A 21,763-nucleotide genomic window follows, 5' to 3' on the forward strand; every position below is an offset into this window, starting at 1 on the left:
AGCGGGGCCTGCCGGGCTGCTCAGGCATGCTGGCCGCGGCTGTGGTAGGAGCTCGGTGTGCCGACCCGACCAGAGCTCTGAAAAGGCTGGGCTACATGGCGCGGGCAGCTGGAATTACATTTTTTCTGGAGGATTTCGTGACCTTGACTCCCCTTCCGGCTCTCACCTCGCAGGCTGTCCTCCTCCAAGATGTCTCCATTAGTAGTCGCTTGGACCTTTCTGGGGACTCCCTCCCAAATCCCTGAACATAGAGGCTTGGGAAGAATGGCTGGGGTGTCGCGGGGAGGGGCCGGAGGGGCGGGGGGAGGTTTCCTTCCGGTGCCAGGACCGCCCGCTGCACTCACAGCCGTCCCCACCCCCAGTGCGGCCCCTGTGGAGCCCCTCCGTGGTGTCTGCCTGGAGGCCTGGCCCACGGAATGTCCAGCCCGGTACCCGGCAGAGGCCCGGAACCAGGGGGTTGCTGCCCCGGGACCCCAGAGCGGGAGGGCTCAGGTGGGAAAAGCCTCAGTCTCTGGGTGAGGTTCCCAGGGTTCACGAGAAACGCTAGCCAGGGTAGGAGGGGTCTGGCCACGGGGACCTTGGTCCCTGGTGTCAGCGGTCTAGGTCCTTTCGGCAGCCCTGCACCTCTGGGCCCCCCGCGGGCAGATCTGGGGGCTCTTGGCACCCATGGGTGGCAGTTTCCCATGGGGTGGAAGCTGGGTGGGTGGGGCGTGGCCGGGCCACCAGCCTCCTTCCCGCCCAGTTAAGAAGCTCTGGGTTGGCCACGCCCAATGCTCTGCTCTCCCTGTCAGAAAAGTCCCCAGACCCTCCCACAGGTCAGGGCCTCGCTCTCAAGGCCACCTGCCCCAGAACCACCTTCTTGTCTCTAAAAAGGCAAATTACGCCCTGGGGGGCCTTGGAGGTGCCCATTCCCCAGCCACTCACTCATTCATTCATCCATTCGCTCACCGGTCCACCCGCCTCTCCACGCACCCGCTCACCGCACCCCTGCTCCTCCACACACCCGCTCACCGTGCCCCTGCTCCTCCTCGCAGCTGCTCACCCACGCCCCTGCTCCTTCATTCACCCTCTCACCTGCGCCGCTGCTCCTCCACGCACCCGCTCACCCGCACCCCTGCTCCGCCACGCACCTGCTCACCCGCACCCCTGCTTCTCCACGCACCCGCTCACCGCACCCCTGCTCCTCCACGCACCCGCTCACCGCACCCCTGCTCCGCCACGCACCCGCTCACCGCACCCCTGCTCCTCCACACACCCGCTCACCGTGCCCCTGCTCCTCCTCGCAGCCGCTCACCCACGCCCCTGCTCCTTCATTCACCCTCTCACCTGCGCCGCTGCTCCTCCACGCACCCGCTCACCCGCACCCCTGCTCCGCCACGCACCTGCTCACCCGCACCCCTGCTTCTCCACGCACCCGCTCACCGCACCCCTGCTCCTCCACGCACCCGCTCACCGCACCCCTGCTCCGCCACGCACCCGCTCACCGCACCCCTGCTCCTCCACACACCCGCTCACCGTGCCCCTGCTCCTCCTCGCAGCCGCTCACCCACGCCCCTGCTCCTTCATTCACCCTCTCACCTGCGCCGCTGCTCCTCCACGCACCCGCTCACCTGCACCCCTGCTCCGCCACGCACCTGCTCACCCGCACCCCTGCTTCTCCACGCACCCGCTCACCGCACCCCTGCTCCGCCATGCACCCGCTCACCGCACCCCTGCTCCTCCACACACCCGCTCACCGTGCCCCTGCTCCTCCTCGCAGCCGCTCACCCACGCCCCTGCTCCTTCATTCACCCTCTCACCTGCGCTGCTGCTCCTCCACGCACCCGCTCACCCGCACCCCTGCTCCGCCACGCACCCGCTCACCGCGCCTCTGCTCCTCCACGTACCCACTCCTCCATGCATCCCCACACCCACTGACCCACATACCTGCCGACCCACACCCCCACCGACCCAGGCACCCACTGACCTGTGTTCCCATGCACTCGCTCACGCATTCACTGGCCCACTGACTCACCCTCTCACTCACTCGTGTCCCCAGGCCACGTCAGGGCATCCTGAGCTCCCTGTGTTGCCTTGGGCTTGGCAAACTCCTGCCCTTGGGAGACCCTGCCTGGTGGATGGACACAGTTTGTGTCTTATGTCTCCGAACAGGGACTAGTTCCTGTAGTACCAGGAGGCAGAGGTTCTGCCGAAGCCCAGCGTGGGGGCATCAGGGCGGGTTTCCTAGAAGAGGGTCTTCTGAGGGGTGAAGTTGCTGTTTGTCGGGCTTCTCTTCCGGCCGCTCAAACTTGCCTGCACTCCCCTGCCAGTCTCATCTCCTGCTCCTCCTCCCCCCTGCAGGTCCCACCCTGGGCCCCCAGGCTGTTCTGGGCCTGGGTGTGGTGCTCTGTGAGGCCCAACATCACTACCCCCTGTACTCTGTGTCTTCGCTGCTCAGAAACCAGGTCTGGGCCTCCAGAAGGCTGCAGGCCCAGAGGCGCGAGGGCCGGCCTGGCCCCCAGAGGCCCCCCCTTCCCTGTCCCAGGCCTATGGACTGAGGTGCAGCCTCTGGGATTGTACCAGTAGTTACTAGGGGCCTGGATTCCATCAAAGGGAAGCGCGCAGTCCCAGGCCCTTGTTAATGCAGCCACACGCCTTTGAGTCATGCCTGCTGGGACGAGCCTGTGAGAGCAGGACCCGGAGGGCCGGGCGGGCCAGGGCACAGCTCCTCAGCTCCCTCGGGGGCTGACCACAGGGCTGGGGAGGGAGGAGGTGCCCAGGCTTAGATCAGACTGCAGGGTGGAGACGCCTGGCCCATAATATTCCAGACTCCCAGGGCTGGCGGTCCTTAGAAGGTGCCAGGCCCCACCTCTGTCCAGGCATGACTGGGATGTGTCCAGTGGGGACGAACATTTCCCCACGCCGCAGTGCTAGGGTCCTGAGGGTGGCCTGCATATGCCAAGATCTGTCCTGCAGACCCCTGGCTCTTGAGAGGGTCATGGAAGGGGCAGAGCCCTCGTGGCTTGCTGTGGGACCCACCAGGCAAAGCTCTGCCCTTCGGTGGTGGCCTTCCCACACTGGAGGCTCCGATCGAAGTTGCTGTGGCCTCGCCCAGTGCCTCACCCATCAGCCACAGGTCGATCTCAGCCTCTACATGCCCTGGAGGCTTCGGGTTGTGCGTTCACACAGCTGCAGGGCCCAGGCTGACCCTGCCCGACCCAGGGAGGGCTGTCGGGGATGGGGGCCCATGCCTTGGCCGTGGCCGTCTGCTGATCTTTCCAATCAGCTTGAGGGCCTGGCTGACGCCCTCCCATGCGTGCTGGGGCTGGGTGGCCCCTTGGTGCTGCCCTTTCCCCAGATCCTGGGAACAGGCCCCATGGCACTTCCATTTACAGAAGAGAAGTGAGTCCCTGGGGCCTCGTTGACCTTCGTAGGCTCAGGGCAGTGCGAGGCAGGGGGGCTGGGCTGCCTGCGGGGGGGCTCATTGTGTGGGTTGGGGCTACAGCTCCTTCCCACAGGGCGGTTGGCAGGAGGCTGCGGCGTAGCCCAGGGTGGTTGGGGTCCAGGACGGGCGTAGAGGCTGGGCGGCAGTCAGGGCGGAGGAGCCCCAGGCTCCCACAGCCCCCTGCCCAGCCCTCACGGCCCGCGCCTGTGGCCTTCTTGGAGCTGCCCCTGCCGTCCCCTCGCTGCCATGCCTCATCCCGCACCCAGGCGACGCTCTCCGCCGCCACTGAGCCCCCGGTCTGCTGGGCGACTCTCAGGCAGGCAGAGGGGGAACAAGGGTTTTTTCCCTGCAGGCAGTTTTGAGGTTTACAAGTAGGTCGGAATTGCGCTCACGCGGGCTTGTGGCCGGAGAGACCAAGCGCCCCGGCTCAGGGCTCCCGCACCCCGAGTTGCTGGGGCTCCTCCTGGGGTGGGCCCCGCCTGCAGACCCCCCATCCCGGGCACCCGCCGGCGCCCCGCCCCCGCTCTGATACGGGTCCACCCATGGTGGGTTACTTTTATTTCCCGCCACGACACCGCGCTCGCCACGACACCGCGCTCGGAAGAAAGCCGTCCCCGGGGGCTCTTGGAAAACAGCTCCTAGTTAGGAGGAGTACGGCTGAGCAAGGCGCTGGCCGCGGTCCTCGCTGAGGGCTGGTCAGCCCCATGTGGGCAGACCCTGCTGTGGGCGTGCTTCGGAGGTGGGGCTCTGGGGTGGCAGTGGGCCCCGCAGGGAGCCGGACGGAGGTGCAGGCAGGGACGTCAGCCCGGGGCTCCGATCGCGTCCTGATCCCTTCTCTCTCTCTGGGGGCCCCCGCCCATGGGAACGGGGCAACTGAGGCCAGGCCCTCCGGGCAGTGGGGGTGGAGTGCGAATATGGACCCAGGCCCATCTGTGTCCCCTGGTGTCCCCCGTGCTGGAGGTGTGGGGGGGCCCCTGGAGGGTGGGGGCTCCCCTGGAGGGTGGGGGCTCCGATGCTGGACCAGCTGTCCCTTGGGGCCCCGGGAGAGATGGCTGGCCGGCTGCAGGAGCTGCGGTGGGGAGAGCCTGGCGGGAGGGTCCGTGGGAGCCACAGCCCGGGGCGTGGTGGGCCCGTGACGGGCACGCGTGTGTGCCTGTGTACGTGTGTGTGGGAGGGCGCCCTGGGACTCGGAACTGTGCCTCTCGCAGGTGCGCCAGGAGCCTCTCTGGGGTCAAGGAAGACCCTGGGGTCTGGAAAGGACTGTGGGTCCCCTGGGGACGCTGTGAGGCTGGCGGGCTCCCGTGCCAGGCTGAGCATGGGGCCGGAGGATTGCGGGCAGGACCCGGAGGGGCGCAGAGCAGAGGGCGGTGTGGTGGGGCCTGGGGCTTCGGGATCAGGGGAAGTGGGCTTTGTGGAGCTTCTCCTGGCCACTGGCATGGCCTGGGGTTCCTTGGACGCCTTGGCTTCTCAGGGCCGCACACGGCCAGCGGTGGGGAGACTGAGGCACAAAGAACAGGTCACCACGCCCAGTCACACAGCCTGGGAGGAGCTGACCCCAGCACGCTCCAGCCAGTGGCCGGGTTGCGCCCCAGGGCCGAGGAGGGTGGGGGAGGAACGTGCGCTCAGGGCAGGGTGGGGGGAGGGGAGGGGCGTCTGCCACCGGGCCTGGCAGGGACGAGGCTGTGGGGCCGACCTGGGGCAGGGCAGGCGCCCAGTACAGCGCCGAGGGCCCCACCTGGTCCCTCTCCTCCCCTCCTCAGGGCTGCCCAGAAGCTCAGCCTGGCCTCCAAGCGCAAGAAACCTCATCCACCGCCGGCCCCAGCTGCCCGCAGTGCCTCCCCGTACCCCACGGACTTCAGCGGGGTCCTGCAGCTGTGGCCGCCCCCCGCACCCCCCTGCTTGCTCAGGGCCGCCTCCAAGGTTAAGGACAGCCCCGGCAGCACCGGAAAGGTAGACCCACCGCTGATGTGGGGGTGACCCCGCGGGCTTGGGGGTGGGATGAAGCCAGGGGAGTCGGAGCAGGTGCTGGGAGGGGTGCTGGGTGTGGAGGGATCCTGCGTCCTTTTCCCGGGTTGGACGAGGTGGGGTGCAGACAGGGAGACGGAGGCCCAGGTCCGCCTTGGAAGCTCGGGTCCCAGCAGGAGCCTCAGAGACTGTGGTGGGGCTTCAGGAAATGGGTGGGGGTTCCAGGGGCTAGTGTTGGTCTCAATGGGGTGGGACAGCCAGGGCTCCCCGGGACTGGGGTTGGGCTCTGACCCCTGGGGACCCCCATACTCTGCATCTGTTGGCATGCTGCCCTGAGGTGGGGCTCCAGGGCAGGGATGGGACCCCTCCAGGCCGACGTGTGGTCATCTGGTTCAGGTGGGGAAATTGAGTCTGGGGGGGCACGGAAGGGCGTTGCCTTGGAATAGGCTGGCTGGCCCCGGCTCCGACCCCTGGCTCCCGTGGCCTTTTGCCGGGACTAGGTTTCTGTCTGGGCCCCGCCGGGTCGCTTGTAACTGCATCCTGGCCTCACTCAGGGTCCTGCATGCGTGGGTTGTGTGAGTACGTTTTGAGGTGCATTCTCTGTGCCCATGGAGGGTGGGGGGCCGAGGCGCAGCCCCACAGCTCTGGGCAGGAGGACGGGCCCTGCCCGAATGCACACCCTGAGCTTTTTCCTGACTTTCTGCCCACGCTGCTCCCATGGGCCGCTCTGAGATGCCCCCCGAGGGTGGTTGGGGGTCGGGGTGGGGGTGGGGGTGCGGGTGGGCCCGCCCCCGCCCCCGCCCCCGCCCCCACCCGCCCCCACCCCAGCACCCCAGCACCCCACACCCCCAGCCTCTTCAGCGCCCAGAGGCTAACCCCCCGCAGAGGTGGTTGGCTGGGTTCAGGCTCTCCCCAGCAGGCCCGCCCCACCCTGCCTGGGACTGGCCTTCAGGGCTTTGGACTCCTGGAGACCATGAGGGGCCCCAGGCCTGAACCACCCCCCCCCCGCCCCCCCGGTCTCATGGTGACTCTGCCAGGCTGCTCCTTCTGGAAACTTTTTCTCACCCTGTCACCCCCAAGCCCTCACGAGACCCCGAGCCTGCAGCCCCAGCCAAGCCTCACAGCGACGGAGGCGACGGTGTCCGCGGGAGCTCGTGGGAGGAGGGACTCTCAGCCCCACCTGTCGGGCTGTGGAGGTGCCTGGGCGGTGGTGGGGACACTCGGCTGGACAGGGCAGAGCGGCTGCAGGGGAAGGGCTCCAGCCGCTCCGGGGCCTGGCTCTGACCTTGGCCTGCTCACTTGGCAGGTCTGGACCATCTGTCTGAAAGCAGGGGAGGGTAGGGGTGGGCCGCGGGTCTCCAGCACCGGGCCTCCTCCTCCTGGGGCCCGGTCTCCACCCAAGTATTCCGGGGTGGAGGGCTCCTCCCTTTTCTCCGTGGTAGATGAGCCCCCTCCCCCCGCCCCAGTCCCTCCACACGGGGAGCCCCTGGCCACCAGCCCACCCGCTGCCCACCCCCCCCAGCCTGTGCCCCCTCTCTCTCTGTTATTTGCACGAATGTGACAGAAATGCCTCCTGAAAGGCATTTCATATTGTCACAGAAAAGAAGTTAGCTTACGCTCGATTTCTGACATTAACCTGCTACTTAAGATAATCATCATCTCGCAGTATTAAAAAGACATCCTTTCTGTGGGTGCGGAGCGGCGCCCCTCCCCCCTCGCCGCCTGGGCCACCTCTTAGGAGTGGAAGCCCTTTTTTATGCAAAACGTGTTTTTTCCCTACCTGGCAGCCATTCAGCACTGCTTTGTGATATCTGAACATTTGGGGGAGAGACTCAGCCGCCCTTGTCTCCTGCAAAGACCCTGTCATTTCCTGAACGAAAGGATCCTTGCAGACAATGGCCCGTGCGTTCAGCTAGGACGGGGTGGCCCTCCGGGGGCCGCCCTGTCCCCTCCCCGCAGGCTGGGATCCCTGCGCCGGGACTCGTGGCTGGCTCCCAGCACCCCCGGGGCCGTTTCTGTGCTGCAAGAGCCCCTCCTCAGCCCCCCCAGGAACCTCCCCAATCCGCACAACCCATTTTGCTCCCGAAGTGGCTGGGAGTTCATGCTGAAAAAAAAATTGCCAGAAATTACCGGGAAGTGCACATTTTTGCCTGCTTGGCGGCAGCCTTTGGAAATGAAGTAGTTTTGTTCATGTCGTTGGGAATAAAAGAATCGATTCTCGCCCAGGTTCGGGGAGTGCAGCGGGAAAGCGTTTCTTAGGCTTCTCCCCTGAGAGCGTCCCCTCCTTCCTGGAGCGATTTTGCATGTCAATTTGCCACGTGCTGAAGGGGAGGAGAGGGGCCTCGTGTGAACTGCCCACAGTAAACCAATTTTGCCGGCGTTATGTATCTGTCACTTACAATTAAACCCGTGAAAAATATTGGCTCTGAAATGAGTCTGGTAATTTGATTTATGCTGTAGTGGAGAAATCAAAGGTTTCATCGGGAGCGGAAGGTGGTGTCCTTCAGCAGAACGAGGCGTCTGGTGTCCCTCCCCGGAGGGGCCCTAGAGCCCCGGGGCTCCTCTGGGTCAGGGGGCGCCCCCGGGGCCGGGCAGAAGATGCAGCTCGGGCTGGTTCTTCTCCATGCGGGTTTTGGGATGTCTGCAGCCCAGCTTGCCGTGTGCTTGTGTCTAGGTCCCGGCCCCCCTCCTTGCTGAGCCTCAGATCCCCCGAGGGTGTTGGGGCTGGTGGTCCAGCCTGTCTTCTGCAGACCTGGCATGGGGGTGGGGGGCGGGGGCCACACTTCTGTGTCTGTTTTTGTATTTTAGGGCCACACGGGAGCAGAGGCTGCTTGGTCCCCGGCCAGGCCCCCAAGCTAAGGCCCTGTTCTGTCCCCTGTGCTCCCCCACCTGCGCCCCTGGCCAGGCCTCAGTGTCTCCGGCAGGACCACCACGTGTGTCCTTCCCGTTGGCCCCGGATGCCGCTGTGCCTGGGGTTCAAGTTGGGCTCCCGAGCTGGCTCTGGGGTCAGAGCCCCGGTCCCCTAGGCCACGCCCCTTGTGTGCCTTTGTTCCTCCCGTCAGGGCGTTGGTGTCAGGGTGTCAGGGCGGGGAGATGCACTCGGGGCCTGGGGAGTGGGCCAGAGGGGCTCTGTGGAGGAGGCAGAGGCCCAACTGGCCTGGGGGCAGGAGCTGCCAGCTGAGGTTGGGAGATGGTGCAGGGAGGGCCAGGGGGTGGGAAGTGCCCCCCTCGGGAGCACTCCGAGAAGGGTCCCCTTTGGCTGGGGCTAGGGGCTGTGTCGTGGGGCCTGTTCTGCTCGCCCCTCTGGCTTTCCTTCTCCCTCTGCCCTCGGTTTGGGATCTGGGATTGGAGGGTAACCGCTCTCAGGCTGTATGACCCGGTGTCACAGTCGACTTGTCCACGTGTTTGCTCCCTCCTCAGCGGGCCTGCGCGGAGGGTGGCTGGGCTGGGTGGCCGGCTAGGGAAGCCGGCAGAGCGGTGCCCTGGGTGTGGGGCTGCTTCTGGTCACCAAAACTCTGTGCCTCCGGGTTGGGCTCACTTAGCTTCCAGCTCTGCCTCGGACGCAGCGGAGGGTGTGGAGGAACCCCAGGTCAAGGGCAGGTGGGGTGCCCTTGGGTACCATCCCACACTTCTGTCCTCTGTTCACTGAGGTGCCCGGAGCCTTTTTCACTTTAGTTGCACCACCGGCCCCCACCACTGTCCTGTCTGCCCCGCCCAGTGCTCCTGTGGACACCCTCCCCCTCCCTGCCCTCCCTCACCTGGTGCTCCACCGTCCTCCCCCCCACCGCTCCTGTATGCACTGCCCCCCCCCCCCCGCCACACCCGTGTGCTCCCCTGTCCTGGCCCTTCCTTCTCTGCTGACCACCCCGCACCAGGCTAGCGCCCCCTCCCCACGAGCCTCGCTTTCTGCCTGCCTGGCTGATCTCATAAGGGACCTGCCGTGGCCAGAGCTGGGACGCAGGCACCCACATTCCTGCGGTGGGGATCCCCGTGCCGAGGCCTGGCCCGCTGTCTCAGCTCGCGCGAGCTCCTCCTGCCCTGTAATTAGCGGCCGCTGGGCGGGTGGGCGGCCGCTCAGATGCTCCCGCCCGCCTCCTCCAGGTGAAGGTCATGCTGCGAATCTGGCCGGCGCAGGGGGTGCAGCCCTCGGCCGAGTCCACGTCCTTCCTGAAGGTGGACCCACGCAAGAAGCAGGTGACCCTGTACGACCAGGCTGCCGGGCCCCCCGGCAGCTCGGGCCCCCGACGAGCCTCCGCGGCGGCTCCCAAGATGTTTGCCTTCGATGCCGTCTTCCCCCAGGACTCGGAGCAGGTGAGGGCGGCGGGCACCCCCAGGGGCCGGTGCGGGGCCTGCGCTTGCTCCTGGTGCCCAGTAGGAAAAGGAGGGGACGAAGAGCGAGGCTCAGCGGCCCGGGCCTGCCCTGCGGTGTGTTACCCTCCTTGGCTCGGGCCTGGGGGTCTCCTGCCCTTCTCCTGGCGCAGATGTCGGGCCGTTTGCAGGAAGTGCTGGATTTTCCATGGGCTCCGGGGAAGCTTTGAGAGCAGGGTTTGCTGTCTGGGTGTACGTGAGCATCGGGGGTGCGCTGTGGTCCGTGTCCCAGGTTGCCCCACGAGGGCGGTGTGAGCTGTGCACCCGACTGGCCCACGCCGTGTGTGTCGTGTGTGTGTGGAGAGCTCCGAGAGCTGGGGCCTGTGTGTGCCAGCCTGCCCGCCTTCTGAGCTGCCGGCCTGCATGGGATGGGGACAGGCAGGTGTGGTGGGAGGCTGGGTGTTGGCCCCGTGACCCTGGCACCAGCCTGGTGCCCTGTGCCCCTCTCACAGGCTGAGGTCTGCTCGGGGACTGTGGCTGACGTGCTCCAGTCAGTGGTCAGTGGGGCTGATGGCTGCATTTTTTCCTTTGGCCACATGAGCCTTGGTAAGCATCCCCCATCATTCCTGTCCGCAGTCTCTGGGCCTCATTTTGTGGGCAGGATGGGGGAAATGGGTTATGCCATGTGGGCAGTGGGTGGGCCCAGGGCCAGGGGTGGGGGCACGAGGAGAGAAAGCCCCCTGCAGTCCCGGGAGGCAGGGGAACCCTGGTCTCCGTGTCCCCAGGTCGGCCCTGAAGGCCCCAGGTCGGACCTGGGAGGCAGCTGGGCGTGGCTGGGCTCTGAGGGCATGTCAGGGTGAGTGTGGGGCCCTGACACGCCCATGTGCCCCCCAGGCAAGTCCTACACCATGATCGGGAAGGACAGCTCGCCCCAGAGCCTGGGCGTCGTGCCCTGCGCCATTTCCTGGCTCTTCAGGCTCATCGAGGAGCGCAGGGAGAGGACAGGCACCCGCTTCTCAGTACGCGTGTCCGCGGCGGAGGTGTGCGGCCCCGACGAGAGCCTGCGGGACCTGCTGGCGGAGGTGGCGTCCGGCAGCCTCCAGGACGCCCAGTCCCCGGGCGTGTACCTGCGGGAGGACCCTGGGTGTGGGGTTCAGGTACGCCACCGGCCCCGCGGCCACGGGGTGGGGGGGGCAGGGCCACGGGTCCTGGGGGACAGCGAGGACGGCCTCCGGGAGGCAGGCCGAGTCCCAGCTTGCGCACTGCCCTCCCCAGCTGCCAAACCAGAGCGAGCTTCGGGCGCCCACGGCGGAGAAGGCCGCCCTGTACCTGGATGCGGCGCTGGCGGCCCGCGGCTCCCGCCGGCCCGGCTGCAGCTCGCACCTGGTCTTCACGCTGCACGTCTACCAGTACCGCGTGGAGAAGTGCGGCCGCGGCGGGAGTAGGTGTCGGCTCACGCGCCCCCGCCTGCCCTCCCTGCGGTGCCTGGGGTCGGGGGAGCCCGGGGGTCCGGGGGTCCAGGGTCAGGGCCATCCGGGGCCACTCCCCCACCTTCCCGCCCTGTGCTTTCAGTGTCTGGAGGCCGCAGCCGCCTGCACCTCATCGACCTGGGCGGGTGTGAGGGGGCGCCTGGCCAGGGCGGGGAGGCCCCCGGGGGACCCTCGTGTCTGCCTCTGTCAGCCTTGGGCAGTGTCATCCTGGCCCTGGTCAGCGGAGCCAAGCATGTGCCCTATAGGTGAGCGGTGGGCTCCTTGGCGGGTAGTGGCGAGGTGACCCCCTAGGAGCTAGCCGAGGGCACGGCAGGTGCATCCAGGGTGCCGGGACCCCTGAGCTCCCAGAGCCTGGCTGCCCAAGGGCTGGATGCCAGAGCTGGACCTGGGCTCCAGGCATGACTCCGTCCCGGGGAGAGGCCTGCCTCCTTCCTTCCCTTCCGCCCCGCCGCACCCCCATGCCCAGCCTCCCGCCCTGACCTCCCCTCCCCAGGCCTGCAGCCTCTGAGCACCCCTCGCCCCCAGGGAGCACAGGCTCACCCTGCTGCTGCGCGAGTGCCTGGCCGCCCCCAGCTGCCGGACCACCATGATCGCCCACGTCTCGGACGCTCCCGCTCGCCACGCCGAGACACTCAGCACCGTGCAGCTGGCTGCCCGCGTCCACCGGCTACGTAGGAAGAAAGTCAAGGTTGGCTCTGTCTCCTGCCTGCTCCTCCCGCCCTCTGAGAGCCCTGTGAGGGCCCCTGCCCGGCATGGTGAGGGGCCTGCCGCCCATCCCTGGCTGGGCTCCCCATGTGCCCCAGACAAGGCAGGGGGCTGTGCCCCGAATCAGCTGGCACCCAGGGCGTCACTGGAACCGCTCCCAAGGGGGCCTGTGGCTGCCGTGTACCTGCTGGGGGGTGGCCTGTGTCCCTCCTGAGCCAGCCAGCAGGGCACTCGCTGGGCGGCCCTCGGCGGGATCATGTCCTTCCCCCAGCTGGGATGGGGGATGAGGCGGTGGGGAAGGGGGATGCTCACGCAGGCCTGCTCTGTCCCCAGTACGCGTCCAGCTCCTCAGGCGGGGACAGCTCCTGTGAGGAGGGCCGTGCCCGCCGCCCCCTGCACTTGCGACCCTTCCACCCCCGCTCCGTGGCCTCGGAACCTGGCCGTCTGGCCTCCAGCTCGCCCGGAGACCCCGACTACTCCTCCAGCAGCGAGCAGTCCTGTGACACAGTCATCTACGTGGGGCCCGGCGGCGCGGCACTGTCAGACCGCGAGCTCACCGACAACGAGGGCCCGCCTGACTTCGTGCCCATCATCCCAGCGCTCAGCCGCCGCCGGCCCTCCGAGGGCCCGAGGGACGCCGACCACTTCCGCTGTAGCACCTTCGCGGAGCTGCAGGAGCGGCTGGAGGGCATTGATGGCAGCGAGGGCCCCTCCGGAGCCCTGGGTGTCCCCGGTGCAGCCCAGGCTGGCCCGGCCTGCGGGGGCAGGAAGCCCTCACCGCCCGAGGCCGCTGCTCCCAGGAAGGCCGCGGGCTCCCCGCTGGCGGCCAGCACACCTCGAGGCAGCCCCGCCCCAGACGCCTGCCGGGGTGCCCTGGAGCCCTCTAAGGCTGGTGCCGACCGGAGGGAGCTGCTGGTGCCGGACAAGGCCGCTGGGGTCGGGGGTAGGAGGCCACTGCCCAGTCCGGCCCCTCCGCCTCCGCGGCAGCTGGAAGCCAGCAGAGCGCCAGAGGACCCGGGGGGAGGGAGCGCGGACGGTGTGGTGCGGACGCCCCCCGTAGGCAGGAGCGGGCAGGCGGGCAGCCCCCGGCCCCCCGCACACGGCCGCCGTCTGGAGCGGGGCCTGCTGACCACCACGGTGACAGTGCAGCAGCCCGTGGAGCTCAATGGCGAGGACGAGCTGGTGTTCACGGTGGTGGAGGAGGTGTCCCTGGGGGCGCTGGCCGGCTCCGGCCGCCCCGCCAGCTTGGCCAGCTTCGGCAGCAGCTGCTCTCTGCAGGCCCTCGCCTCGGGCTCCAGGCCGGTGAGCATCATTAGCAGCATCAACGATGAGTTCGACGCCTACACCGCACAGGCGGCAGGCGGGCCCTCGGAGGGGGTGGGCTGGGCCGGGAGCAGCCAGGGCACCTCGGTCAGTTCCTGGCTCAGCGAGGTCAGCATCTGCATGGACGACCGCCGCAGCCCTGCGCCCCAGCTGACCTTCCGGGCTGGCCGGGACTCGCCAGCAGGGCCCGACCCCCTGGGCACCCCTGTCCCGGGCGGCTCCCCGGACGAGGGCAGCTGTCAGTTCCCGGAGCACAGCAGGCCGGACAGTCCCGGCCTGGCCCGGAGTCCTCGCCCTGGGGACGTGGCTTCTGCAGCCCCCGCCCGACCTGGTAGGGAGTCCGCAGCCGCAACCCCGTGGGGGGCGGCCCCCACACAGACGATCCACTCCAGCCTCCCCCGGAAACCGAGGACTTCCTCAGCGGCCGGTCGTGCGGGCTGCACTCGCCTGGCCCCGAGCCCACCCAGCCCCGGAGGCCTCTTCGAGGACCCCTGGCTGCTCCGGGCAGAAGAATGTGGCCCATGCCAGGGGCCCTCGGCCGGCAGGACCCCCAGCCCAGCCCCAGTGCTGGCTTGTGCCCGGAGGGTGGTGGACGGCTGTGAAGTGGCAGCCAGGGCGGCGCAGAGGCCAGAGGCCGTGGCCCAGATACCCCCGCTGCGGAGGGGGGCTACCACGCTGGGTGTGACCACCCCCGCCGCATCCTGCAGGGACGCCCTGGCTGCTGCGGCCGCCTGTCTGGGCAACCCGAAGGCTGCCCCCAGCGGCAAGCGGAGCGTGGCTCCCAAGGGAAGCCTCTTCACTAGGCCTGGCGGGGCGGCCCCCCCGGCCCCTCCTGTGCGCAAGTCCAGCCTGGAACAGAAGAGTAGCCCAGCCCTGGCTGCTCCCCAGGGTGGGGGCCTTACCCGGGCTGCGCCTGCTGCCCTCCCCCGAGGGGAGGAGGAGGCCAGAACCGGGAGCCGGGCTGACCACTCCGTTGCCAGGGCCACGTCCAGCCTGAAGGCCCGGGCGGGCAAGGTGGAAGCCTCGAGCCGGCCCAGCACCCACGGCTCTCTGGAGCGGTGCGAAGGCCTGGCACACGGCAAGGCCAGGGAGGCTCCCGGGAGGGCCCGGGCTGTGCCCAGGTTGGGCGTTCCGTCCCCTAGCCCTGTGCCTGGGCCTGCTCCAGCCTGTAGGAGCAGCCCGGCCAAAGGTGTGGGGGCCCTGAAGCCCCCGGCCGGCGGGAGCAAGGGCCGCGGTCCAGCAGTGGGTGGGTCGAGGGCCTTGTGTGCTCCCGTGAAGCCACTGACCCCAGCGGTGGGCAGGACCCCCGGCGGCCCTGTGATGGCTCCCCGGGCGGCCCCGCGGGCTATGCCCGGTGTCGGGGCCAAGGCCAGCCGGGGCACCATCATGGGCACCAAGCAGGCGCTCCGGGCCGCCCACAGCCGCGTCAACGAGCTGGCGGCCAGTGGTGCCCCCGGCAGAGGCGGCCCCTCCTGGGGCTCGGCGGACTCGGACAGCGACAGTGGCGTGGCTGTGGGGGAGGAGCGGCTACCCGCTGTCCCCGCGCTGCCCTCCCCCTACAGCAAGGTCACGGCCCCGCGGCGGCCCCAGCGCTGCAGCAGCGGCCACGGCAGCGACAACAGCAGCGTGCTGAGCGGGGAGCTCCCTCCCGCCATGGGCCGCACCGCCCTCTTCTATCACAGCGGCGGCAGCAGCGGCTATGAGAGCGTGCTGCGTGACAGCGAGGCCACCGGCAGCGCCTCATCCGCGCCCGACTCCATGAGCGACAGCGGGGCCGCCTCGCCGGGCGCCCGCTCCCGCAGCCTCAGGTCCCTCAAGAAGAGGGCCACAGGTGGGTGTGGGTGTGACCCCCACTGGGCCCCCTTCTGCCCCCGTGCTGTCCCCGAGGCTTGGGCAGTCCCTGTCGGAGCCAGCTGCTGAGGGCTGGCGTTGCCGGTCACCCCAGTGGGGCATAGGGGGTTAGGGGAGGCCTTGGGTGTAGGGCACCCGGCCGGGAGTCCCTTGGACTCGGGTCTGGCTGCCTGGGAGCCCCCCGGCCAGTGTGGAGGGACCCAGTGGGCTGGGCCAGCTTCTTGCTGTGCACGTGGTGGGGGGAGTGGGCCACTGGCTGGGGACGGGAGCAGGGAGGGACGTCTTGGGAGACGTGGCAGGGGCACCACTTGGGCCTGGGAGCCTGGTGGGGGGACTGAGGACCCGGTCCTGGGGGCGGCGGGAGCAGGGGGTGTTGAGCAGGGCCTCGGTGTGACCGGGGTGTTGAGGGCTGCTCCAGGGAAGGCCGGCCAAGAGGCTGCCCCTGTGTGGGGCCGCTGGGGCAGCTGTCCAGGCGAGAGGGGGCCTGGGGGTTTCTGGACAAGCCCCTGGCCAGGCGCTGAGTCCTGGGATCGGGCCCCAGCCCCTGCTCACCCAGCACCCTGGCTCTCTGCTTCAGGGCCACAGCGGAGACGGCTGATCCCGGCCCCCATGCCGGACACTGCTGCCCTGGGCCGCAAGCCCGGCCTCCCTGGGCAGTGGGTGGACCTGCCGCCACCCCTGGCCGGCTCCCTAAAGGAGCCCTTCGAGATCAAGGTGTACGAGATCGACGACGTGGAGCGCCTGCAGCGGCACCGGCCACCGCCGAGGGAGGACCCGGCTGAGGTCAGGGCCGGCGGGGCCTGGGGCCTGGGGTAGGGGGCCGGTGCGGAGAGGTCCTGGGATGGCAGGGCGGGCCCCCTGGGGGTCGGCCCAGCAGCCAGCTGAGCTTGCCTTCCCCTTCTGCCCGCAGCCCTCCCAGGACGTGGAGAAGGTAGGAACCAGCTCTCCTAGCCCTGAAGCCAGGGGGGCCACCGATGCCCACCCTGGGTGAAGTGGGCAGCCGGAAGGGGCCTGAGCTCACCACTGTTGTCCGTGGAGCCGCCCTGCTGAGGGTCTCCCATAGCTGCGTCCCTTCGTCCTGGGCCCGGGTCCCAGGCAGGCCTTGGCAGGCTCCGCTGAGAGGGCCTGGTGTGAGCCTCACCTGTTGGGACCCGGGGCTGACCCTGCCCTCCTTTGAGGCCCCACTGTATGTTTGTCCAGGCCTGGAGGCTGGAGGAGGGTGCCACGGCCAGAGCCCGGGACGCTGGGAGACCCGTCGTCCTATAGGCCTGAGCGCCCCTGCCTGCCCCTTGTCCCCCAGGGTCCTGTGTGCACCAGCGCCAAGCTTCGGCTGGCGGAGCGCAGGCAGCAGCGGCTGCGGGAGGTGCAGGCCAAGCACGAGCACCTGTGCGGGGAGCTGGCGGAGACCCAGGGCCGGCTGATGCTGGAGCCCGGCCGCTGGCTGGAGCAGTGTGAGTCCCCCGGCCCCGGGGAGGCAAGGCTTGAGGGACCCTGATCTCTGCCCTCTGCCCCAGTTCGCCTCCCCTGCTCCCCATCCCCAAGCCAGGCGCTTCCCTCAAGAGCTCCGGCCGCCCTCCTTCCCTCGGCCTGGACCGGGACCCAGACGCTGGACGGGGAGAGACGCCTGTCCTTGGCCCCTGACCGACCGCTCACTGTCCCTCCCCAGTCGAGGTGGACCCAGAGCTGGAGCCCGAGTCGGCAGAGTACTTGGCGGCCCTGGAGCACGCCACGGCCGCCTTGGAGCAGTGCGTGAACGTGTGCAAGGCCCACGTCATGATGGTCACCTGCTTCGACATCAGCGCGGCCTCCCCCGCCGGCCCGCCGGCGCCGCAGGAGGTGGACGTCTGAGGCTGGGCCCCGGGGCGCAGGGAGGGCACGTGGGATGGAGCGAGGACGTGGCGGGGGTCAGAGGGATGAGGGTGCGGAGGGCCAGGGGCCGGCCCGCTGTGGGGGGCTCCGAGACGATGAGCATGAGGGAGGGGTTGGCCAGGCGGAGTGGACGGCGGAGGGGGGAGCGAGTGAGTGCGCCAGAGACGAGACGGTCACCACCCAGACAGCAACGCAAGTGCCTTTAACCTTGAATCGACTTCTCTCTTTTTGCGTTTGGTGCTAAGGACTCAAGACACCAGCAGACGGTGCTCGGGCTGTGGCCTGGGCAGCGGCAGGGGGCCGTCCGGGGCCAGGCCGGGCCCCTTCCCAGCCAAGCAGCTTCATGTAGCCGGACTGCTCTGGGCCCCACCGGCCCAAGGGTCAGGATGCAGGACTCTTCCTTACAGCTGTTTCCTCTCGGCAGAGCCGGCCCCGGGGGTCACCAGACCACGGTGTGCGTCCTTGCTGTGGATCGCGTGGGGCGTGCGGTCCTCCGGGGGGGATGGCCCACGTTCCCTTCCCCCCGGGACCTGCTCTGTCCTGAGGATACAGAGAGGGCAGCGCCCACAAGGCGCCTTCTTCTACGGCAGGAATTCTTACCAAAACCACAAGCAAAAAACAAAACCCACACACGCGCGCACACACACACACACACACACACTGGGGGCGGGTAAGGGTTTTTTAAAGGTTCCGTTAGGTTCATATTTTTGTATCATTTTGCCTATAAATGCAGTATTTGCAGTGGGAATTTGGAGACAAATGATCTATGTTTTTATGGTTTTCTATGGAAGGTATCCCTCAGGCCAGGCTCTTTCTGGGGGGCGCCCGGTGGGGGCAGGGTCCGTGGGGGGCTCTTCTTGCCAGATGCAGACCGGGAGGGCGCCTGCCGACGTATGTGTGTCCCTGTCACAATGGGCTCTGTTTTCTGACCCTTGTGCGTTTTCTAGGGGCTCCCAGACCTTTGTACAAATGTGTAGATAACGTCTTGCTATGGCTTTTATTTGTGAATAAAAGACACATCCGTTGTTAAAATGGCTCCTGAGCTCTCTGGGTGTGCTGCCCTTCGAGGGTCCTAGGGCGACGGGGCCTCAGGCCACTGGGGACATGTCTTCAGGACAGCAGGGGACCTGCCTTCTGCCCGCTGGCCCAGCGGGGACCAGCCTTGCAGGCGAGCGGGGACAGAGCCGTGATGGACAGACGGCAGGAAGGGCCTCCAGCCAGGCTGGGACTCTCACCTCATCCCCTCCCTGATCCCCTCCCTGAGCTCCTCCATCTGAACAGCTCTTGGGGTCCCCAGGCTGAGGCAGGGATCCTGGGGCCAGGCTGGTGGGCAGCAGCGTTTTCTGTGGGCTCCCGGGCCCTTCCCGGGGTTGTGCTCACGGGGGAAGTGAAGGCAGGTGCTGGAGCAGCGCCCACAGAGCCTCACCTCCTTCCTTCGGCCCTGCCTGTCTTTGCAGGAGACGGGTGAGGAGACACACTGGACACATCGGGCTCAGGACCCCGGAGCTGGCAGGAGCCCACGCTGGGCGTGGCTACCCCGCCTGCCCACACCTCCCCGCCGGCCTTTGTTGTTCCAGCTGGTGCTCGAACCGGGGTCCCGGGCAAGCCCGGCTGCTGTCCCCACCCCATCTGGGGGCCCCCAGACTCTGGCACGGGCACCGTGGCCCCTTGCAGCCGGCAGGGCCCTTCCTAGTGAGGTCTGGGACTCCTGTTCCGGCACACCACACCTCGTGTGGCCTCTGCCTGTATTCCTGGCCTCCACGGGGCCTTGAGAGCGTGGGGTACGGTCTGAGCCATTGCTGCTCCCCCCATAAGGTGCAGGGCTGGGCCTCAGTGGGGCCTCGGGGGACACTTGCTGGAGGAAAGAATGAATGAATGAGCAAGTGAGTGGAGTTTCTCTTCAAGGGGGAGGTCCAGCCAGGGGCAGAGGCCGGTCCAAGACCCCAGAGCGTCTGACAGTTTGCAAAGTGCTTCCTTGGACCCCCCCCACCCCCCGTCCTTGGAGTCTAACACACCGAGCCCCCTGCCCCAGACCACATTCCTGCTCCCTGCTGCCAACAGCACTCGACCCCCACCCCTCCCATGCCCCATGTCCTCTGGGGCACTGGGAGGCCCAGACCAGCCCCAGGGGGGCCCCCTTTCTCTTCTGAGCTGGGTCTGGCCCCCAGCAGGAGCCCAGCCCCACATCACGGCCACCGAGCCTGCTTCTCCACCTCTGAACTTGCGAGGGTCTGAGGGGTCGAGGCGGGTGTGGCAGAGCTCCGTGTGGGATGGGGAGAGAGAGCCTTTTGGGACCGGATATCTGAGGACAGGCTGAGAAGCCCACCCGGTTGAGGCTCCCGTGGGCCTGCTCCCGCTCGCTGTGACCCACGATCTGACCTTGCTCTGTGGAGGCGCTGGCCTGGCCTGGGGACCCCCTCCATCCTGAGAGACCAGGGCCATGCTGGGGTCTGGGGAGACCGGCCACGTTGCCTGGACCGCCCGCCGTGCCGGAGCTGTGGTAGGGGATGCCGCATGGGTCCCTCCCTCCTGCGGAGAACGTCCCTTGCTCCTCCTCCCACCCCTCCATTCCTGGAGGAGGCCTTTCTGCCCTTGACCTTCTCTAACTCCCCACCCCAGCCCCTGTCCTGGCTGGGGGGGCCTCTGTGGAGCAGGCCCAGGCTGGAGATGGCTGACCTTGGGGGCCAGCCGCTGGAGCCTACTTCCCACAGTCCAGGGGAGGCTCTGGGAGGGCGGTGCCTGCTCTTCGGGATGGGAACCCCTGTCCTGGGGGCAGCCTGGGAGCGGGGCGGGGGGGGGGGCGCCTTTCATCTGGGACATCAAAGCCCTCAGCCCTGTCATTACCGGCTGGGAACCCAGCTGGGGAGTGCCCATTTTATGGATGGGAAAGCTGCTGCCGCCCGGGACCCAGCTCTGACAAAGCTGAGGCAGCCGGTGTCAGGGCCCCTGTCCGGGGTCTGTGGGCATCTTGCTCGAGCCCCAGTGTGGGCGCGGCCGCCTCCGGCTCCCACTTTTGCCTTCTTTCTTCTTAACGGGGGTGGGGTGTGGGGTGCAGAGTTCTCAGGGTCGGGCAGAGAGGGTTCTCTGGGGGGCAAGGGTCAGCCCACCGTGCAGGGGGCCGAAGTGCCCACCCGGGCCATCTGGGGACAAGGACCGGAGCGGCCCAGGTGGCATCTCTCCTGGTCTCCGAGGCCAGCCTGGCGTCCGGCCAGCCTGCTCCCCAGGATGAGGTGCCCGCCTGACTCACTCTGCGGGTCCAGGCCTGCTCTGCCCGCCCTGCCCGCCCCAGCCCCGGGCACTGGGAAGCCACCTAGGAAGGTGGGGCCAGGTGGAGGTCAGGCAGGACTGGATGACCGCGGCCCGGGGCTCAGACACCGACCAGGAGTGGCTGGGAACAGGCCAGAGCCAAAGTGGGGGCGGGCGGCTGGGACAGGAACAGAGGGCCTGGCCTGCAGCCCCTAGGCAGTGACTCCCCCGGGGTCCAGAGCCTGCCCCTTCCTTCCTGGGCCTTACTCTGGGCAAAGGGGCACCATGACCTCCCTGTGGGGGACCTGGAGCTTCCAGAGTGAGTGTTTGGCTGTGCGCCCCCTCTTCTGACCCCTGGATCACAGCCAAGGCCACGGGGAGGGGGAGGTTGGCTGGTGGGTGACAGCGGGAGGGATGGTGAGGGCGGGGTCATCACCGTGGCAACAGGGATCTTGGGGAGGGTAGCGGCAGGGATGGGTAAGCCTGGTAGCTTCTGGAACTTCTGTCTGCCTGGGCCCTTCTGTGCCCGGGGGGCCGTCTGTCTCCTGGCCCCTGGCCCCGTGAGGGCAGCTGTGGGGCCCTGTCCCCTCCTGACCTATGACCCTCAGGGAAATAGGGATGAGGTCACACCAGCAGCCTCCGAGGGCTCCCACTGGGTCCTGGCCCTGCAGCCTGGCGGCGGCGGCTCAAGGTGCTGTGTCCAAAATCAATAGTAGGTTCCCGTCCAGGGCCTGTGCCCCCGCCCGTCAGGGCACTGGGTGCTTTGCTGAGTGAGGTCTGGGGCCCAGAAGGCATCGAGGGCAGGGGTGCCTCCGTCTCCTCCGCAGACTTGGAGAGTGGGTTCGCGGTGGGGATCTCTCCAGCCCTGGGTCTCCCCTGGTGCCAGCCCCCACCTGCCTCCAGCTGCCCGGTGCCATCGAGGGGCACATGGGCTGCCTGGGGGTGCACCGTCCGGGGGGGGCTGAGCACCCCTCCTTGGGGCCTCCCTGCGGCCGTGGGTGGGGGAGGGCTGGTCTCAGGGCTGCAGACAGGAGCAGGGCTCCCGAGGGTCCTGGGGGGGCTGGGCTTGGCCCTGGCGTCCGCTGTGGCAAACAGGAAGCCCGGAGGGTGACTTCCCCCTCCTGGTAATGTGTTTACCGGCGGGATCCAGGCCCCATTTCCACACAGGAAGCCTGGGAGGCGAGGAGGGGGCTGGGAAGGAATTCCTCGGGCCAGCCAAGGAGCCACTTCCTGTGGGCCAGGTCTGCGCGCGTGCGTGTGTGTGTGTGTGGGGGGGGGGGGGAGCCCTGCCAAGAGAGAAGCCTCCCCACCCACAACTCAAGGCTGGGGGCCCTCAAGTCCTGAGACCCCATCCTGTGTTGTGGTTGGGGATACTGAGGCCCCGTAAGACCGGGACATGGCCGAGGGTTACGGAGTCTAGGGTGGCCTGGCCCAGGGGGCAAGTGGGAGCGCAGGGACACTTGAGGTCTGGGGGAAGGGCCTTCTGGGAGGGTTGGGGATGGAGGGCATGGCCCCTACCTGGTCTGTGCCTGGAGCCCGTCCTTTGGGCCCTCCCTCCCTTGCCCACGGTCCTGTCCAGGGC

At 68.2% G+C, this 21,763-nt stretch overlaps 1 protein-coding gene across 4 annotated transcripts in view; it reads left to right on the forward strand.

Annotated features, from left to right (window-relative positions):
- KIF26A (kinesin family member 26A) overlaps positions 1-17,967 on the forward strand; it is a 46,749-nt gene extending 28,782 nt beyond the window's left edge. For 3 of the 4 annotated variants that reach the window (XM_046008383.1, XM_046008382.1, XM_046008385.1), the window contains 12 exons: positions 5,185-5,374; positions 9,491-9,700; positions 10,210-10,303; positions 10,592-10,854; positions 10,973-11,138; positions 11,270-11,432; positions 11,713-11,875; positions 12,226-15,046; positions 15,644-15,849; positions 15,977-15,997; positions 16,367-16,517; positions 16,733-17,967. In XM_046008383.1, the coding sequence (XP_045864339.1) occupies positions 5,185-5,374; positions 9,491-9,700; positions 10,210-10,303; positions 10,592-10,854; positions 10,973-11,138; positions 11,270-11,432; positions 11,713-11,875; positions 12,226-15,046; positions 15,644-15,849; positions 15,977-15,997; positions 16,367-16,517; positions 16,733-16,914 (4,630 nt within the window). In that variant the 3' untranslated portion in view covers positions 16,915-17,967. The remainder of the gene's footprint in view (positions 1-5,184; positions 5,375-9,490; positions 9,701-10,209; positions 10,304-10,591; positions 10,855-10,972; positions 11,139-11,269; positions 11,433-11,712; positions 11,876-12,225; positions 15,047-15,643; positions 15,850-15,976; positions 15,998-16,366; positions 16,518-16,732) is intronic. The other variant, XM_046008384.1, reaches the window with a different exon arrangement.
- The last annotated feature ends 3,796 nt before the right edge of the window (positions 17,968-21,763 follow it).

Source organism: Meles meles, chromosome 6, assembly GCF_922984935.1.
Source record: "Meles meles chromosome 6, mMelMel3.1 paternal haplotype, whole genome shotgun sequence".
Taxonomy (NCBI): Eukaryota; Metazoa; Chordata; class Mammalia; order Carnivora; family Mustelidae; genus Meles; species Meles meles.